Source organism: Camelina sativa, chromosome 6, assembly GCF_000633955.1.
Source record: "Camelina sativa cultivar DH55 chromosome 6, Cs, whole genome shotgun sequence".
In the NCBI taxonomy this organism is placed as follows: Eukaryota; Viridiplantae; Streptophyta; class Magnoliopsida; order Brassicales; family Brassicaceae; genus Camelina; species Camelina sativa.
Genome location: NC_025690.1, coordinates 2,596,094 through 2,613,133, shown reverse-complemented (window position 1 = coordinate 2,613,133; position 17,040 = coordinate 2,596,094). Strand labels below are relative to the sequence as shown.

Sequence of the window (17,040 nt, the reverse complement as noted above, 5' to 3'; positions counted from 1 at the left end):
CCGCATAAAATATGAACACGATAACTGGCTTATCCGATTCATGTTCAAACCTAATGTAGATACGTATTTGAGATTCACAATAATATTGCATAAAAATTAACTTGTAAGAAATATAATATTTTTGAAAAGTCAATAAACAATTCCTTTTTGTAGTAAAACCCGTAGAATCATCGAAAATATAAAAATATCGGAATAAAAAATAAAAACATTAAAAATAATTATATAATCGTTAAATATTTTATTATATTGTCATTTTGTGGACAACCAATAAGAAAGGTAATATCTTAAAATTGATTTTTTTTAAAAAATTCACAAGTCACATGTGCATTTTTACCAGATTTAAATTCTACTAATCAATATTTATGAGTTGTGGAGCATTAGGTTTTTGTGATGAGGTGAAGAAGTGATGATAGATTTCAATAAAATCATGTTGATCAACATGTATTTGTTTATCCTAAATTCCTAATTGTTCTCATTTATTTGTTATTGAGCGTCTAATTCGTTTGTCGTCGGTGAAAATAAAGGAATAAATTGTAAACTTCCAAAAAGTTATGTAACCCTCACATTTAGAAATGTATCACTATAAATTACATATGTCTTTTTATTTGGACCCTTTTATTTATGTTTTAATCATTTTCTGATAAATCAATTTTACAATTCAAATCCTATCACAAATGACGGCAATACCAATATAAATACGCTAAATTATAATCTGTCTATCTCAAAACATTGAAAATGATGTATGACATTTAACACAAGTGGATGGTGAGAGACAGTGTCGGGTGACTTGGGGTGCACTTCCACGCGCGACTTCGACTTGTTTGTCCCTACACAACTCTCTTCTTCTTCTATAAAAGACCTTTCTTTGCTCATCTCAATTAATCACTTTCTCTTATCTTCACAAGTAAAAGCTTTAAAACCATCAAAGAAGAAACCTTAAAGAAAATCTCTGTTTATACCGAAGATGGGAGTTTTGAAGAGAAGAGTTTCGGGTAGCAGAGGTCTTGGAGGTGTTCTTAGAGAGCAAAGAGCTAAGCTTTACATCATCAAACGATGTGTTGTGATGCTCCTATGTTGGCAAGATTGATCTTGGTTGATTCAAGTGGTGATACTTTGAAGCTTAACAGGATCAAACTGATGATTGCAAGAAGATTGTAAGAGGAAGAAACCGGTTTGGGTTTTGCTTGCCGATAGTCAAATCTTAGGGGGACGAAATGTTAACACTTTCGATATACGAATATGGGTGGGTTTTTCGTTTTTGGAGGGTATATTTGTAAATATACGAATAAAAATTTGGGATAAATTTTGTAATGGCTTTTGCCTTAGTTCCATAGTTCCCTGTGTAAATTCGACTATATATATCTCACACATAATCTAACCAAGATTAGTTCTTGTTTACTTATTGCTTAATTTACTAATTGGTTTCATAGTTTACGTACGAGCTTGTGATAGGTATATGGTGTATTTAATATTTTCGTCTTCTAATATGTGAAATTGCATGAATCCAAATAAAACGTTATTTACTGTAAAAAATAATAGAATATAAGAAAATGGTAAGCATGGCTAACTATCCGTAACATCCACTAGAATTTCCAATTTCAAATTGTGTTTTAAGAAGGGTGTAGCAACACATACATCAATACTACAAGAAAATAAGGTCATAACTGATGGCACTTCTGACGGGCAACTATCTGTCGGTAATTACCGACGGTATACTGACCGATTTCTGATACCATAAAAGTTTGTCAGTTTTCCGTCGGAAATTTATCGACAAACAGTTGCCGTCAATAATCTGTCAAAATTTTCGACGGATTACCGACCAGATATTACCGTCCGTATTTTCCGTCGGAATCTCATCGGTAAATCAACATTTCTGACGGATTACTGACCAGATACAACCGTCAGTATTTTTCGTCGGAATTTCGTCGGTAAATATATCCGTTGTTGTTGTCGTTTGTATATTATTCAATTACCGACAGATTTCCGACGGGTATTAATTTACAGCCGTCGGAAATCCGTCCATAAACTTATTATAGTCGTTTAAATAAATATCTGTCGGATATTCGTCGGTAAATATATCCGTTAATGTAGCCGTTGTATAGCCCTTGAAAATTTCAAAAATTACTGACGGATTACTGACAGAGTACGGGCGGATACAAAATTTACTTTCTCTATAAAAACGAACCACTCCTTCTCATACTCTCACTCATTTTTTTAGAAAAAAAAAATGTCTTCTTCTTCTTATTTTCGATCTTGGATGGACGGACCGATGCTCGATCCAGAATCAAATTTATTGAATGATGAGTATGCTCGTGGTGTAGGCGAGTTTATGGAGTTGGCATGCCAACAACCGATCGTTCTTCAAACACGTAAGTTGAAATGTCCATGTTCGATTTGCCGGAATTCTCACAATATTAGGATTGATTTAGTATGGGGTCATCTTTCTTCGAATGGTTTTATGCCGGGTTACAAAATTTGGTTTCTCCATGGTGAAAGACCAGAGTATATTAGTTCTAGCGAACCATATATTGTTGATAGCGTAGAGGAACCTAGAACAGAAGTAGATTATGGTGTGGGTACTGTTGAGATGGTGAATGATGCATATAGGGAAAATATGCAATCGATGGGTCAAAATGTTGATAGGTTAGAGGAACCTAATGCAGAGGCATGCAAGTTTTTTTCTATGTTGGACGCAGCTAAGCAGCCGTTATATGAAGGTTGTAGGGAAGGTCATTCGGCTTTATCATCTGCAAGCAGATTGATGACCATAAAGACGGACTACAATTTGGCTGAGGAATGTGTGGATGCGATAACAGATTTTGTGAAAGACATTTTGCCTGAAGATAATCATTTTCCAGGTACATATTACGAGATTCAGAAATTGGTCGCCGGTCTTGGTTTGCCGTATCAAATGATAGATGTATGCGAAGATAATTGCATGATCTATTGGAGAGAAGACGAAGATAGGACAAGGTGTCGATTTTGTCAAAAACCAAGATATCAGGAAACAAGCGGTAGGGTTCCAGTTCCATATAAGCGGATGTGGTATTTACCGATCACAGAAAGGCTGAAGCAATTATATCAATCTGAGCGTACGGCTGGTCCAATGAGATGGCACGCAGAACATAGATCAAACGGAGAGATTACACATCCTTCAGATGCAGAAGCATGGAGGCATTTCCAATCTGTGTATCCAGATTTTGCGTATGAGCCAAGAAACGTGTACCTAGGATTATCTACAGATGGTTTCAACCCATTTGGAAAGCATGGAAGGCAATATTCGTTGTGGCCAGTAATCGTAACACCTTATAACTTACCGCCATCTTTGTGCATGCGTAGAGAGTTTCTTTTCCTTTCGATTTTGGTTCCCGGTCCAGATCATCCGAAGAGATCTCTTGATGTGTTTCTGCAACCGTTGATATATGAGCTGAAAATGTTATGGGATCATGGTGCTACAGCATATGACGTTTCAACCAAGCAGAATTTCCAGATGCGTGCAGCACTTATGTGGACGATTAGTGACTTTCCAGCTTATGGGATGCTATCTGGATGGTCAACTCATGGAAGGTTAGCATGTCCGTACTGTCAAGATAACACAGATGCGTTCCAGTTGAGGCACGGACGTAAAACGAGTTGGTTTGATTGTCATAGAAGATTTCTACCAGCTCGTCACCTTTATCGGCGTTCGAGGACATTGTTTAGGAAGAATAAGCAAGTGGTTGATGCACCACCTCCTGAAGTTGACGGAAATATTTTACTGGAACAGTTAAGAGACTTTGGAGCAGAGAGGACTACAGATTGTGGTGGTAATGGACATGTTGTTGTTTACGGTGCTGGCATCAATCACAATTGGTATAAACATAGCATTTTTTGGGTATTGCCTTATTGGAAAGATCTTTTGTTGAAACATAATCTAGATGTCATGCACATCGGGAAGAACGTCTTCCACAACCTCATGAACACTGTTCTAAATGTCCCGGGAAAGACAAAAGATAATTTGAAGTCTAGATTAGATTTGCCAGATATTTGTGATCGCGATTCGCTTCATGTACTAGAAAATGGGAGATGTCCAGTCCCGTCATTTCGGTTAGACACGCGCATGAAGGAAGCGTTCTTCCACTGGATTACCCACAATATTAAATTTCCTGACGAATACGCATCTAATTTACGTAATTGTGTTGATATGGCTGAAGGAAAGTTTACTGGAATGAAGAGCCATGATTGTCATGTTGTGATGCAGCGACTTCTTCCATTTGCATTTGAGCATCTTTTACCAAGTAATGTCCACCAAGCAATTGCAGGTACATTTCTAAATATCGCCATTTTTTAAAGAATTATATACATATTTATTTATATATACAGCAAAGAATTAATTCATAGAGGTTTTACAGTATTAATCCGATCTTCTTTTTACTTACAGGGGTAGGTGCATTTTTTCGGGATTTATGCTCTAGAACACTTACAGTTGACGGTATTCGTAACTTGGAAGAAAACATACCAATGATCCTATGCAATCTCGAGAAGATATTTCCCCCATCTTTTTTTGATGTTATGGAGCATCTCCCAATACACCTTCCGCGAGAAGCTAAACTTGGTGGTCCTGTTCAGTACCGGTGGATGTATCCTTTTGAGCGGTATATGTTTCATCTGAAGAAGAAGGTCAAAAATTTAAGCAAAGTTGAAGGCTCTATTGTGGCACAAAGTATAAACGAAGAAGCCTCAAATTTTGCCGAATTTTACTTTCCTGCCCAAGTTCGTACAAAAAGACGACGTCCTACTCGTCATGATGATGGAGGCGAAGTGGCTAGTTATTCGGTATACGTACCTAACTTGTTTACACAAGTAGGAAGACTCAGCGGGACAAGAAAGAATCGCCAACTGTCGCAGCAAGAGTATACGCACTTACATATGTATATTCTCACAAATTGTGAGGATATTATGGAATATAAGAGGTACATTTTAAAATTAATATGAATTAAAACTTAAATTTATAATTTCATATCTTCTAAAATTCGGTTTTTTTTTGGTTTTGTAATAGGATTTACATGGCGTTAATACGCTCTTACTACCCGACATATACCGAGGAGCAGCTTGATGAGCATAAGCAAAGGGATTTTGCGCCATGGTTGAAATATTATGTAAGTGTTTTAATAGCTTGGTTTAATAAAAATTTAATATTAAATATCATTAATTTTTTTAAACATATTTTTTAAGGTTAACGATGAAAACGAAAAAGGACAAACATTTCCAACATGGTTAGTAGAATTAGTAAACGGTTCCAACTATATTGCAACGTCTTGTCCGGGGTATTGCACGAGGGGATATGCATTTCGGATTCACGAGGAAGGAAGTAGGCGGAAAACAACCGATTCGGGTATATCATCTCATACAAGTGATGTTGTGTACTATGGTGTCCTTAGAGAGATTTTAGAAGTACGCTATCCGGGGATGTTAAACTTGAGATGCGTTGTTTTCCTTTGTGATTAATATGATCCTTACATCGATCGTGGTGTCAGAGTTGACCAATTTGGTGTTACATCCGTTAACATAAGACGTAGGTTGGTGAAATATGATCCGTTCATCCTGGCGTCACAAGCAGACCAAGTAAGGATTACATTATCGGTTTATTGAATAATTATTTAAAGAATTTATTTACGTAATTAGTAAAATAACTTTATTTGTAACAGGTTTGCTACATTCGCCACCCTCGCGTTTCTAATACTCGAGATCGTTGGGTAACAGTTACACAAATATACAGAGTTGCTGATCATGATCCTTTGCAACCTAGCGGAGTTGGCTACATGGCCCCAGTTGAGCATTCTTTTGATGTTGACCTCGTGGTTGACTTCTCCCAATTCACTGATGACAGAGTCGACTTAGAGTCAGAGGATGAAATTGGAGAATTTGACGGAGATGATTCACTCAGTTTCTTCTGATTCAGAATAGTTTGTTTTTATTAAACTTATTGTATCTTTAAAGTAGATATTTAATTTTCAATTTTAATTCCAGTTTATTATTTTATTTCCAAAATTTTAGTAAAAAAAATAATATCTCTTACAAATAAGTATATAAATTTTGATACTTTTAAATATCTCTTATAAAAAAATAAATATCTCTTATAAATAAAATAAAATATCTATTATAGAAATAAATAAATAAAATAATTAAATATCTCTTATAAATTAAGAAATAAAGAACTAAATTTAAATACTTTCAAATAAAATATCTCTTTCAAATAAATAAAAGAATAAAATAACTCTTATAAATAAACAATACCGTCGGAAAATGCGTCGGAAATTAGTAAACTGTCGGTAATCCGTCGGTATTTTCTGACAACTTTCCGACGGAAATAAATTTTTCGTCGTTTTTTAATTTTTTGTCCGTTTTTTCGATTCTGTCGGTAAACCATCGGTAATAACCGACAGATATTGACGGTTTACTGATGGACTAGTGTAAAACCTCTAGTTTTGGCTCTGTAACGCACTTATTTTATAAGAAACGTATAGAGATGGATGTTTTAATGGCTTAATAATCTTCTTTTAAACAACAATCTTCAAAATTTGTTTTTGAAAAAATAAGTTAAGTTGTTTGGCTAAAGTAGTTGTAATGTGGTATTACAAGTTATGGTTCAAGTATTTGTTACTTATCATTGAATTTTTTTTTTCTATAACTTAATCATATAGATGCTTATTTTGAACATTACTTACATGGTCAATCTAAACACATAATATATGCGTATTTGTGAAGGGAAATTATGAAATAAAGGGGTTTAACCTCTAAGCCATCGGAAATCCGTCGGTAATAGTTGGAGATACTGACGGATTACCGACGGTTTGCGAAATTTTAAAATAAACCGTCGGAAGTCCGTCGGAAATAGTTTGGAATTACTGACAGATTTCCGACGGATCCCATAATTTTCCCCGGGAATGAAATAAAATGAAATTTTCATTAAATATTTCAGTCTAAACCGATGGGTTTACTGTCGGTTTTCCGTCGGTAATATCGATAATAACAAAGTTGTTTTATCTTCTTCTCCCCCGAGTGTTTTATTTTATCTCAGACAAAAAAACATCAAACCGGCGAAACTCCCTCCAAACCGGCGAAACTCCGGCGATTGTCTCCCTCCGATCCGGCGACTTCTTATGGCGTAAGTTCTCTCTTTTCTAATGAATTTCTTAGGTTTGTTAGATTTCTTAGGAATATGGTAGAGTTATTAGATTTGATTAATTGGCTCTGTTTGGGACTTATTAGATCTTTTCTAGGAGGACGCCAAGCTCTTTATTAGTGAATTGAGTTCTTCATTTTTCTCTGAGAATTGAGATTTTTAAGAATTGTAAGTGTTTGATTGGTTTGTTCTTAAGGGATTGAATTGGGTTTTTGTTGATTTTGGTTTTGAGACAACTATCTAGATTTTGAGAATTAGCTTCAATGGTTATTGATTTGAGGATTTGAATTGTTAATTGGATAGCATTAATTAAATTTTGATGAATTAGTAAACGGTGGAATATAAATTGTTAATTGGGTTTGATGAATTGAATTTTGTTATTGATTGATTTTTGTTAATTTAATTATGCTTGAAGATTTTTTCTAAATTTTGTTGTTTTTTTGTTGAAGGAACTATGGTTCTTATGTTGCAAACACTTCTATGAACCAAGCTAATGGAGAAGCTAGTGCTTCACAATCACCTAGTAGCGCTGTCCCAGATTCTCAATGTTCAGAAAATGTTCCAGTGGAGATGAGCATTGAAGAATTCGTTTCTCAACCTGGCCGATCACTTTTCCCCCGCTTAGATCCGTATGGTGCTCCAGGGACAACATGGTTTTGTGATTCTCATAATGGCATCACAAAATCCATTTTGCATATGATGTATGGAATCCTCAAAACACCATATGCAAAGTTTTCAGTTATGCCTACAAAAGAACAAGACATTTGGTTTCGGCAATTTGCGGTAAAGTTTTCAACTTTAACAACTTAATTTTATAACATTGTTTTATATATTTTTTGCTAATGCATTTTCTTTATATTTTTAGCAAGATTTCAATTGGAAACCAGATGTCACGAGCCAAGTTCGAACAGCTTTCAAGAAGTATGCCGCAATACGATATTCTAAACAGTTGCATGAGTGGAAGCAATTGTGGAAGAGAGGAAAGGTGCCAAAAAATGTGAACGAGGATCTCTTTAAAGGTTTCATTCAATATTGGGGGGAACCAGCTACAGAAGCAACATCCTCCCAACATTCTCAGAATAGAAGAAGCGAACGTGGGGGGTTGGGTATGGCTACCCACAACAATGGTCCAATAAGTGCCTATACCCGACAAAAGCAACTTGTAAGTTTTAAGACTTTCTATAATTATTTTCTTTATCATTAATTAGACAATCTTTACATAATTTAAATGTTTTTTTTAGACTGCTAGGGATGGTGTGGTACCAGACTATGTTACTTTGATGGAGGATATGCACACCAACAAAAAGACCGGCCAATTACAAGATGGTAGAGCTAAGCTGCTTGTTGAGAGTTCGAGGAAGCGGGAGGAGGAGATGCTACAATCTCTTGATGGATCGGAGTCTACGGTTGAATTTAGAAGAGAGAAATTAAACGAAATTTTTTTCGAGGTAACATTTATTTTTAAAATTTTTGTTTTACTTTTGTTTTGTTTTAAAATATTTATATAATTTTAAAATGCATGTGTAGGAAACTATTAAAACCAAGGGACGGGTTTTTGGACTAGGAAATCTCTCCGAAAGAAGTTCGGTTTCTCGTTCATCGGGGTTCTCATTTGCTCCCACCCAAGAGTTCCAACAAGCTATGCAAGAGAAGGATACTCGGATTGCAACTTTGGAAAAGGAAATGGAAGAACAAAAAGCGGAAATGGAAGAACAAAAAGCAGAGAACAAAAGAAGGGACGAGGAGTACAAGAAGAGGGACATGGAGCTAGCAGCCTTCATGAGTGAGATGCGGGCAAGACATTCCACTTAGGTTTTCTTGAATCTTTGCTTTCTTTTTGGAACAATTATTTGTTTTCGGTTATTAGAATATTTTTCACTTAAAACATATTTTCTCTCAAACTTTTAACTTTCTGAATTTAAATATATAAGCATTTCAGTTTTAATGAATATTTTCATAATAAAATCTGTATAATAATGTTATTTATATATATATATATATATATATATATATATATTTCCGTCGGAAATCTGTCAGAAATGACGGAGTTTCTCGATAACAAACCGTCGGAATTATGTCGGAAACGACGGATTTTCTCGAAAACAAACCGTCGGTAATCTGTCGGAAATGACGGACTTTCTCGAAATTCCGTCGTTAAATCGTCGGTTTTCCGTCGGTTCGACGGATATTTTCCAATGTTGTTCTGTCGGTAATTTTGTCGGAAATATATTTCTGACGGATGTCTGACAGCAAATTACCGACGGGATTACCGACAAACATGTCTCCGACGGCTGTCCGACAGGCTTTTACTGACGGATTTACCGACAGTTTACCATTAATATTATTGTCGGTAATCTGTCGGTAAATGCTTGTCGGAATTCCGTCAGTAGTTACTGACGGATTTCTGACAGATTTATTTTTCCGACAATCTAGAATCGACGGATGCTATCTATCAGTAATTTGTTGGTAATAGGTGTTTCCGACAACTTACTGACAGTTATGCTCGTCAGTTTTAAGCTGTTTTCTTGTAGTGCAATGACAACTATTCAACCAGTTATATTAATCAACAAACCAGCTTCAGCTTTGGTCTTGACTCTTGAGTAAGCAAGTAATGTATCTCATTAACAATTACATGAATGCATAAAATTTACTTCTCCGTTATTAATAAGTCTCGGTTCATAAAACCTAATTACAAATGTTAAGTATACAAAGATTATTATGAGACAGGTATAAGTTTGAATAATACTATGTTTAATGCATGAACAGAACTCCCAATTTTTTTAGTCAATTCAACTAACCTCTTCCTAGTTCAAATGATTAGCTAATTGATTTTGATGATAACTTAAAAATTGAAATTTAAGTATTCTTTGGTTACTTGTGTAAAATCATATGTCATGTTGGTGCTCCACGTATGGGATAATCTCTACTTTCTAATTATGACTCTAATTAAATATTCTTTGGTTATTTGATTAGTTTAGTTCGTTGGACTCATATCAAGACTTTTTAGTATTATGGTGATGTATATATGTGTATAGTTTCTAATAAATTATAAAATTATACTAATCAAAGTTTCAATGACTATAGATATAAATCAAGGGACACAATATCAAAATTATTGATCGGTCCCTCTTGATTTAAATCTGACGTGACCATTAGGTGCCAAATTATTTATGATATTGGAAAGACATGTATTGTATGCTGTCACGTCAAAATTATTCTATTAATAAAACCAAATAAAAATGAATTTTTCTTTTTAATGGCGTCAATATCGTAAAGACAACAACAAATTACTAAGCTTGTGGGCATATTACGGCCCATTAGATGTTCAAGATTCTTGATCTAATAAATTTGTGATGACTCGAAGTTCGAACTAAAAATTAGAATGTTAAGTGAAGATTTGAAGTATCAAAGGTTTTTGAATGAGAGATAGTAAATAATCTAGGACAGTCTCAACCGCTCCAACCACAAAATATTATCATTAAAATATGAATTGCTGCCAAAAACATTGAATTGTTCACGAAAATTAGCTATAGATTGGTGATGAAGAAAGGAGGAAAAATGGGGTCAAAATGTCAGGTGAGAAGAAACTGAATCTGCATCATTGTTGATTCTGTTGTCGGCCAACTTTAACTATGCAGCCCATATGTTTTTTGGTACTCATCTACACTACCACCTTATAACTTATTTTGTCATGTATATATATATATATATATATATATATATATATATGTGTGTGTGTGTGTGTGTTTTTCTTCTTTGATGAATGATAGAGTATCATAAAGCTTAAACCACACACGTTTTCAGATATTTATAAACTAAGAGAATCTTCTCAACTAAATATCAAGAAATTGCATGGTAGAGAATATGAATATGGATATAAACCGTATAAAGATCTTTAAAAGTAGTGTCAATAATAAGTGGAAGCCTCATGGGCTAGAGCTTTATACCAGATTGGAGTACTAGACTGAGATGCTTGATTGTTTAACCACCAGTTTTTTTCACTCATTCACGCAAATAAAACATTTTGGTAATAAAGTTAACAAAAAAGCAATTATCACATAACTATGAAACCTGGCTCAATACATTATTTTTGTTAATCCTACCTTTTTCATCATGTTAGTTGCCATGGTCACTAGAATCTGATATTGAGTCTGTACATCTATCTATTATTATTCCTCGTTGGAGAATTTTGTAGAATCTATGACCAGTAAGAAAATCTTGATGCACAAAGTTAGCGAGGATCGATACAAAAGAAGTTGAACGGTCAAAAAGACAAGTAGATAGGCTCGACCACGTGCGGCGGTCCTACCACCGTCGCCGTCGTGGCCACAACCGTCGTCCTCTTCTAATGCCGCTTCTCACATCTCGGTCCAAATTTTATTTATTGATGTTCACATCATTGAGTTTCTATTTAATGGCTTATTTTACATTTCCCAATAAAACTAAACATTCCTATGTAACATTTGTCAATTGTTTTTATTTTCCAATTTTAGAATTGTTACAAGAACTCAATATCTTCATTCTGAAACATTGTATTCCATGTTGCACTATCTATGAAAAAAGCTTCACAAGTATTCCAAAACGATTCTTCATTCTTAATTCGGTAGGATTTCACTAATCGTAAAAAATTCATGATTCATTGATTCCATAAATTTTTGGATAAATAATTCTTTTATGCCACAAGGCTAATGAAAAACTTATAACTGAAAGAAGATTAAGTGAAGTTTTTTGTTCCATTAATGATTCTGCTAATTCATTTTATCATACCAGTGTATCTTTGTTGCATGATGTGTTTTTAAAACCAAGTTTTTCCGAATAATGAACAGATCGTCTTATATATGGTGGCTCCAACTACTAATCACAAATTCCAACTAGCTAAAGTGTTTTTGGTCTGTATGTAAATTACATGATTATTTGGTCTTCGGCCTCGTGCATTGTTTGTGATATTATTTTTTTATATATGTTTAAAAAAGATTCGACATTATTGGTCCACATACTTATATATATTCACTTCTATGTACTTCAAAACACTTATGGACTTCTCTCCAAGTACACTTCATATTTGTGTTCTTCTAATCTGTATACATCGCACCTGGTTTTCTCATCTTATTATATATATATATATATCATACATGAATATATATATATATATATAGACATCATATGGACAATTTATTACTTCATGTAAACTTCTTTATATAAAAAACTTATCCTCAGTTTTGATTATCTTCTTCTATCGCCAAGTATCACAATTTTATATCCTTCTTTCTAAACTAATAGACTATGCTGTTATTTTTGGCTGTAGAGACTTTGACTTTAAAATTTTAACTGCAGAGAATTTGATTGTAGATATTTTGACTGTTGAAACTTTAACTGTTAAAATTTGATTGTTTACCAACAACTTTTAAAGTTGCAGCTGTTATTTTTATTATTATTATTTTAATAATAATGAATATATATTATGTCAAAAATTAACTCATATAGCACTTTAATGAAAAATAAATTTTATTAATGATAAATTAAAATTCTAAAAAATATCAATCAAATATGTGATTTTGTTTGAAAACTAATAAAAAATAAACAACTATAAGAATAAAAAATAAATAATTGAAGTTAGATACATCAATTTATTAAGTTATTAAAATTTGAAATAATGCAAAAAATATAAAATGCATTGAGTAGTTATATGAGCAGTCAAATATCTATTTACCACTAATCAAGGCATTGTTCGAATGTTATTCTATTATTAATGATAAATTTCATAAACTCTTTTACATTATTATTAGTGATGATGATGAAAAAAGAAAATTTGTTATTGAAATAGATCTTAAAAGAAAGAGAAAAAATGAGAGTAATTAATTTATAAAAATAAAATATGTTAAAAAATATATATATATATACTTTTAGATAGCTTTTAAATATAAAAGGAAGAAAAAATGTTTTTAAAATTGTTTAGTGTTTAAAGTATGGGTTACGAGGCTTTAAAAAAAATGGGAAAACAAAGAAGATAAAAAAAGTAAGTAGTTTTCAAAGCTTTTAAAAAAATAAAAGGAAAAAAAAGTTTGATTGGCAAAAATGTGCCTATCAAAACTATCAAAACTTTAAACATTTTTAAAGCCTTAAAAGTGTGCTACCAATCAGGTCTATTCGTATGGTAAATTTTGATATGTAGCATGTTAGCTAATAACGCGAAGGTCACAGGTTCGATCCCTGTATAGGCCACATTTTTTGTTGTTTTTAATTTTTCCCTAACATTGGGCCTCAACATCAGCCCATGTGTCAAAATAATAAGCACATCACCACGAAACACAAATATCGAATACTGCATTTGTTGGGCCAAATTTGGGTCTACGAGTTGGTTCACTCTGGCCTATAACATACTCATTAACGGGTTGCTTTAACTAATTCGTACGTAACTGTATTTTGAGTCATTTTTTTCCTAGTAGATTATATTTTCGAGTACATTTCTCGTTGGAATCTACACTGTCTAAAAGCCGTCCAAGAAATACAACTTTTGGACGATTTTAGATCATTAAAAAACTCCAATAGAGAAAGAACCTAGTTGAAGTGTTTGAACCAAGTTAAAATAACATGTAAGATCCATGGTTACAAAATAAAGTCTTTTCTTTTGTTGTAGTACTTGTACGTAGAATTTGGGATAGTGACTAAATTAGAAGAAAAAAAACTATATATACAAAAGTGACGACGAGATCATATATGACGTAATGTGCTTGTGGTATTATCATCAAATGCCTCTGTAATAATAATAAATAACGTAGGTCAGTAACGGCGAAAGAGACAATATTGCAAGAGATCCCAAAACTAAGTTTCTATAAATAGAACAAAGATCTAAGTTCTCACTTCCCACGAAAAAGATTCGATCTACTCCTCTCAATCGATTTCACTTGTCATAACTTACAAACCCTCCATCACATAAATTCTCTACCTCAATCTTTTCTAGGAAATATCGCATTAATAAACTATATATTTGTACGGTATATAGATTGAGAGGAAAAAATATTACGAGCGTCTTATACGTATCAGAAACTAGCAAAGGTACGACTACGATATAGACCATTTTTACCCATGCACATTTAAAACTGACTTCGACATAAATAATTGTTTTTCGTTTGTAACAATGGATATGCGAGAGTGAAAACTCTACATATACTCAGTGTTCAAAAAAGCGGTCTAGGCGCTAGGCGTTCAGCAGACGCTTAAATGACCGCCTAACCCGCTTAAAATTACATATATTTTATTTTAATATTTATTTCTAATTTTTAAATTACATATAATTAAATTATTATGTTTTATATCTATATACGTAATTATAAACATTTATATGTTGTTAATATAACTTAAATAAATGTATTTTTCTTACCGTTGTTTATAAATTTTTTATTTTTATATCATATATTTTAATAGAATTATATATATATAATGTTTTATGTTGTAAACGCCTAAACCGCCTAAAAACCATCTAGGCCCCAACTAAGCGTTCTAGGCACTAGGCGTTGGGTCACCGTCCAGATACCGCCTAGCGCTTTCTTAAACACTGCATATACTATATGATCATAAAATAACTTCTTGATTCCACTCCTTCATTAATTAATACAAACCCAAACTCTTTAATTACATTTCCTATATTAATCAAGACGAGAAAATTAATGTCTTAATGATAGCACAATATATAAGCCAAACCCATCACTATAAAACCCTAAACAAAGGGTTCTTCATAGATTAAAAAAACATAGAAGAAGAAACCCAAACCAAATCTTAAAAAAGACACCCAAAAAGATACTACTAAATATTAAAACCACCAACCCATAATCCCATTTTGCAATTCTAATTAACTAAACCCTAATTAAGTAATGATGACTTGACAATCTAATTAATAATAATTTTATGGAGAGGGATTAACTAATTGTAACATCGATTTACCATCTTACTAGTCCTTTGTCTCTTAATACTCCCTGAAGATGACTTCTCCAAGTTATTGTTATCATTGCTTTCATCATTATTATGGACACACTTCTCTATAACCGCCTTTAACGCTTCTTCTATCGAACTCACACGATCATTCATCATCCTCTCTGCATCATAGCCTTCCATATCGTCACCATCATGATCCTCTTCATCGTCTTCTCGGCTCAAAAACAGGACGTTCTTGACACGACCACCTACGGTTGCGATCTCAGCTTTGAGAGTTCGAAGGCGAAGAGACTTCAAGGCATTAATGACGTCATGCATGAGGTCAGTCCTGTCCTGGCAGCAAAAGGAAGCTCTTATCACCAAGTTTCCTTCTTCGTCGTTGTAAGCCGAATCCACGGTCAGATCGTCGGGCTCTGTGGGGACTTGACACGTGTCCGTGATAAGTGATGTCTGTCGTTTTAGCTCCTTCATGTGTTGGATCACTTCCGCTAGCAACGAAGCTTTATCCGTCTGTATTAAAGAGAAACGAATCATAAATATGTACTAATTTTTTTTTTCTGCTTCTTCGTAATGATAATAACTACAGATTAAAATACCACATCTATGAACTATACTTGCCTACCAGAAATACCAATTTAATTAAGATTTTTCATAGTGTTAGAAAAAAGATAAATAACAATGAAAAAAAAAACAAATGACAATAGTACCACATATGTATATATGATCGATAACCACAGAAAAAAAAAGCATATAAATATATCGTGTTGAGGCACTTATCAGTTTTGAAAATTTTACAATTACTATTACTATTAACTAATTATAACTGAATAGAGATAAATTTTCGAAAGTACCATTAGATAGTTAAATTAATTAGTATAAATTTTTCGAAAAACATACTTAAATTTCAAAAGATCAGAGACGTGAAAGGGGAAGCGTATTAATTTATGACAACTTACTTTGGTTGTGTTTGGTAGAATACTACGCAACTTAGCAAGGTGAGTGTTGATTCGCTCTCGTCTTCTTCTCTCAGCTTCACTATGACTCTTGGAAGCAGCTAAAGCCTTAGCATCCATGACTTCTTGTGCACTCAATTTTCCCATGATCTCACCATCGAACCCAAAGGACGAGCCCCGACGCATGATGGGTCCAAGAGCTTCGGACAGAATCCTCAGATGGTTCTGATGATGCTCCATGGAAGGAGGAGGAGAGACGAAACTGTCGTTATAGTTAAAGGAAGAAGAAGACGCAGAAGCTCTTCTGTCAAAGCAGTGAACTGGGTCAGAATAACGGGTCGGGTTAGATGGGAAATGGGTCGGGTCAAAAGAAGGTAAAGATGATGACGACCAAGGGAGGATCTGAGGATGGTGATGAAGAAGAAACTGGTCTTGGTAGTCTTGTAAGTTGTGAAATGTTTGAAGACAATCTTCTTCTTTCATTGCATACATCTTTTTTGTTTTTTTGTTTTTGGAAAAGAGAAAGAGAATTATAGAAGAAGAGACAAAAGGTCACAAACATCCCATTTGATAATGGATACACATGTTTATATATAGTGGTATATAATGTGTCTCCCTATATTTTAAACAAAGAAAAATGCTTTTTTAATTTTAATATTAGTTATTTCTTTCGAAATAAAAAAAATCAGTTAAAAAAAAATAAACCTTTTTACCGGTTTGTACAATCAGACCGCCATTATCTTCGATAAAAATACACATTACATATACTAAATAAAATTTAATGTAACCTAAACTATTACAAAACGTAGTAATGTTTATGGATTTTTTTTCTTTTTTGCTAATCAAAAATTTCTAGTAAACTTAGTTTCTTTCTATTTCATAATTATATAAAAAAAAGTCAAATTCTTTCATTTACTGAATCTTTTCTTTAATTAATGTTAGTATCAATTATACGTTTTCTTTGGGACCACGAGTTTTTTTTTTTTTTTT

General features: G+C 33.4%; 3 protein-coding genes across 3 annotated transcripts; 2 read left to right on the top strand and 1 right to left on the bottom strand.

Annotated features, from left to right (window-relative positions):
• Positions 875 to 1,232, top strand: LOC104790185. The gene has a single exon (XM_010515887.2). The coding sequence runs from the start codon at positions 965 to 967 to the stop codon at positions 1,085 to 1,087; it is 123 nt and encodes a 40-aa protein (XP_010514189.1). The 5' UTR covers positions 875 to 964; the 3' UTR covers positions 1,088 to 1,232.
• On the top strand, positions 2,228 to 5,936 carry LOC104793884. Its single transcript, XM_010520309.1, has 6 exons — positions 2,228 to 4,301; positions 4,421 to 4,952; positions 5,039 to 5,138; positions 5,215 to 5,450; positions 5,517 to 5,604; positions 5,688 to 5,936. Exons 1-6 carry the CDS (start codon positions 2,228 to 2,230, stop codon positions 5,934 to 5,936), a joined length of 3,279 nt encoding a protein of 1,092 aa, XP_010518611.1.
• LOC104790184 (transcription factor AIG1-like) lies at positions 14,735 to 16,593 on the bottom strand. Its single transcript, XM_010515886.1, has 2 exons — positions 16,054 to 16,593; positions 14,735 to 15,607 (listed from the first exon to the last, which is right to left on the bottom strand). Exons 1-2 carry the CDS (start codon positions 16,540 to 16,542, stop codon positions 15,086 to 15,088), a joined length of 1,011 nt encoding a protein of 336 aa, XP_010514188.1. The 5' UTR covers positions 16,543 to 16,593; the 3' UTR covers positions 14,735 to 15,085.

What these genes read in the sequence shown, in the direction of transcription:
- LOC104790185 (XM_010515887.2), top strand. Translation starts at nt 965, where the DNA reads ATGGGAGTTTTGAAGAGAAGAGTTTCGGGTAGCAGAGGTCTTGGAGGT.
- LOC104793884 (XM_010520309.1), top strand. Translation starts at nt 2,228, where the DNA reads ATGTCTTCTTCTTCTTATTTTCGATCTTGGATGGACGGACCGATGCTC. An exon ending in TGTCCACCAAGCAATTGCAG is followed by an intron (nt 4,302 to 4,420) that starts GTACATTTCTAA and finishes TTTTACTTACAG; the next exon opens with GGGTAGGTGCATTTTTTCGG. An exon ending in GATATTATGGAATATAAGAG is followed by an intron (nt 4,953 to 5,038) that starts GTACATTTTAAA and finishes GTTTTGTAATAG; the next exon opens with GATTTACATGGCGTTAATAC.
- LOC104790184 (XM_010515886.1), bottom strand. Translation starts at nt 16,542, where the DNA reads ATGTATGCAATGAAAGAAGAAGATTGTCTTCAAACATTTCACAACTTA. An exon ending in TTCTACCAAACACAACCAAA is followed by an intron (nt 15,608 to 16,053) that starts GTAAGTTGTCAT and finishes TCTTTAATACAG; the next exon opens with ACGGATAAAGCTTCGTTGCT.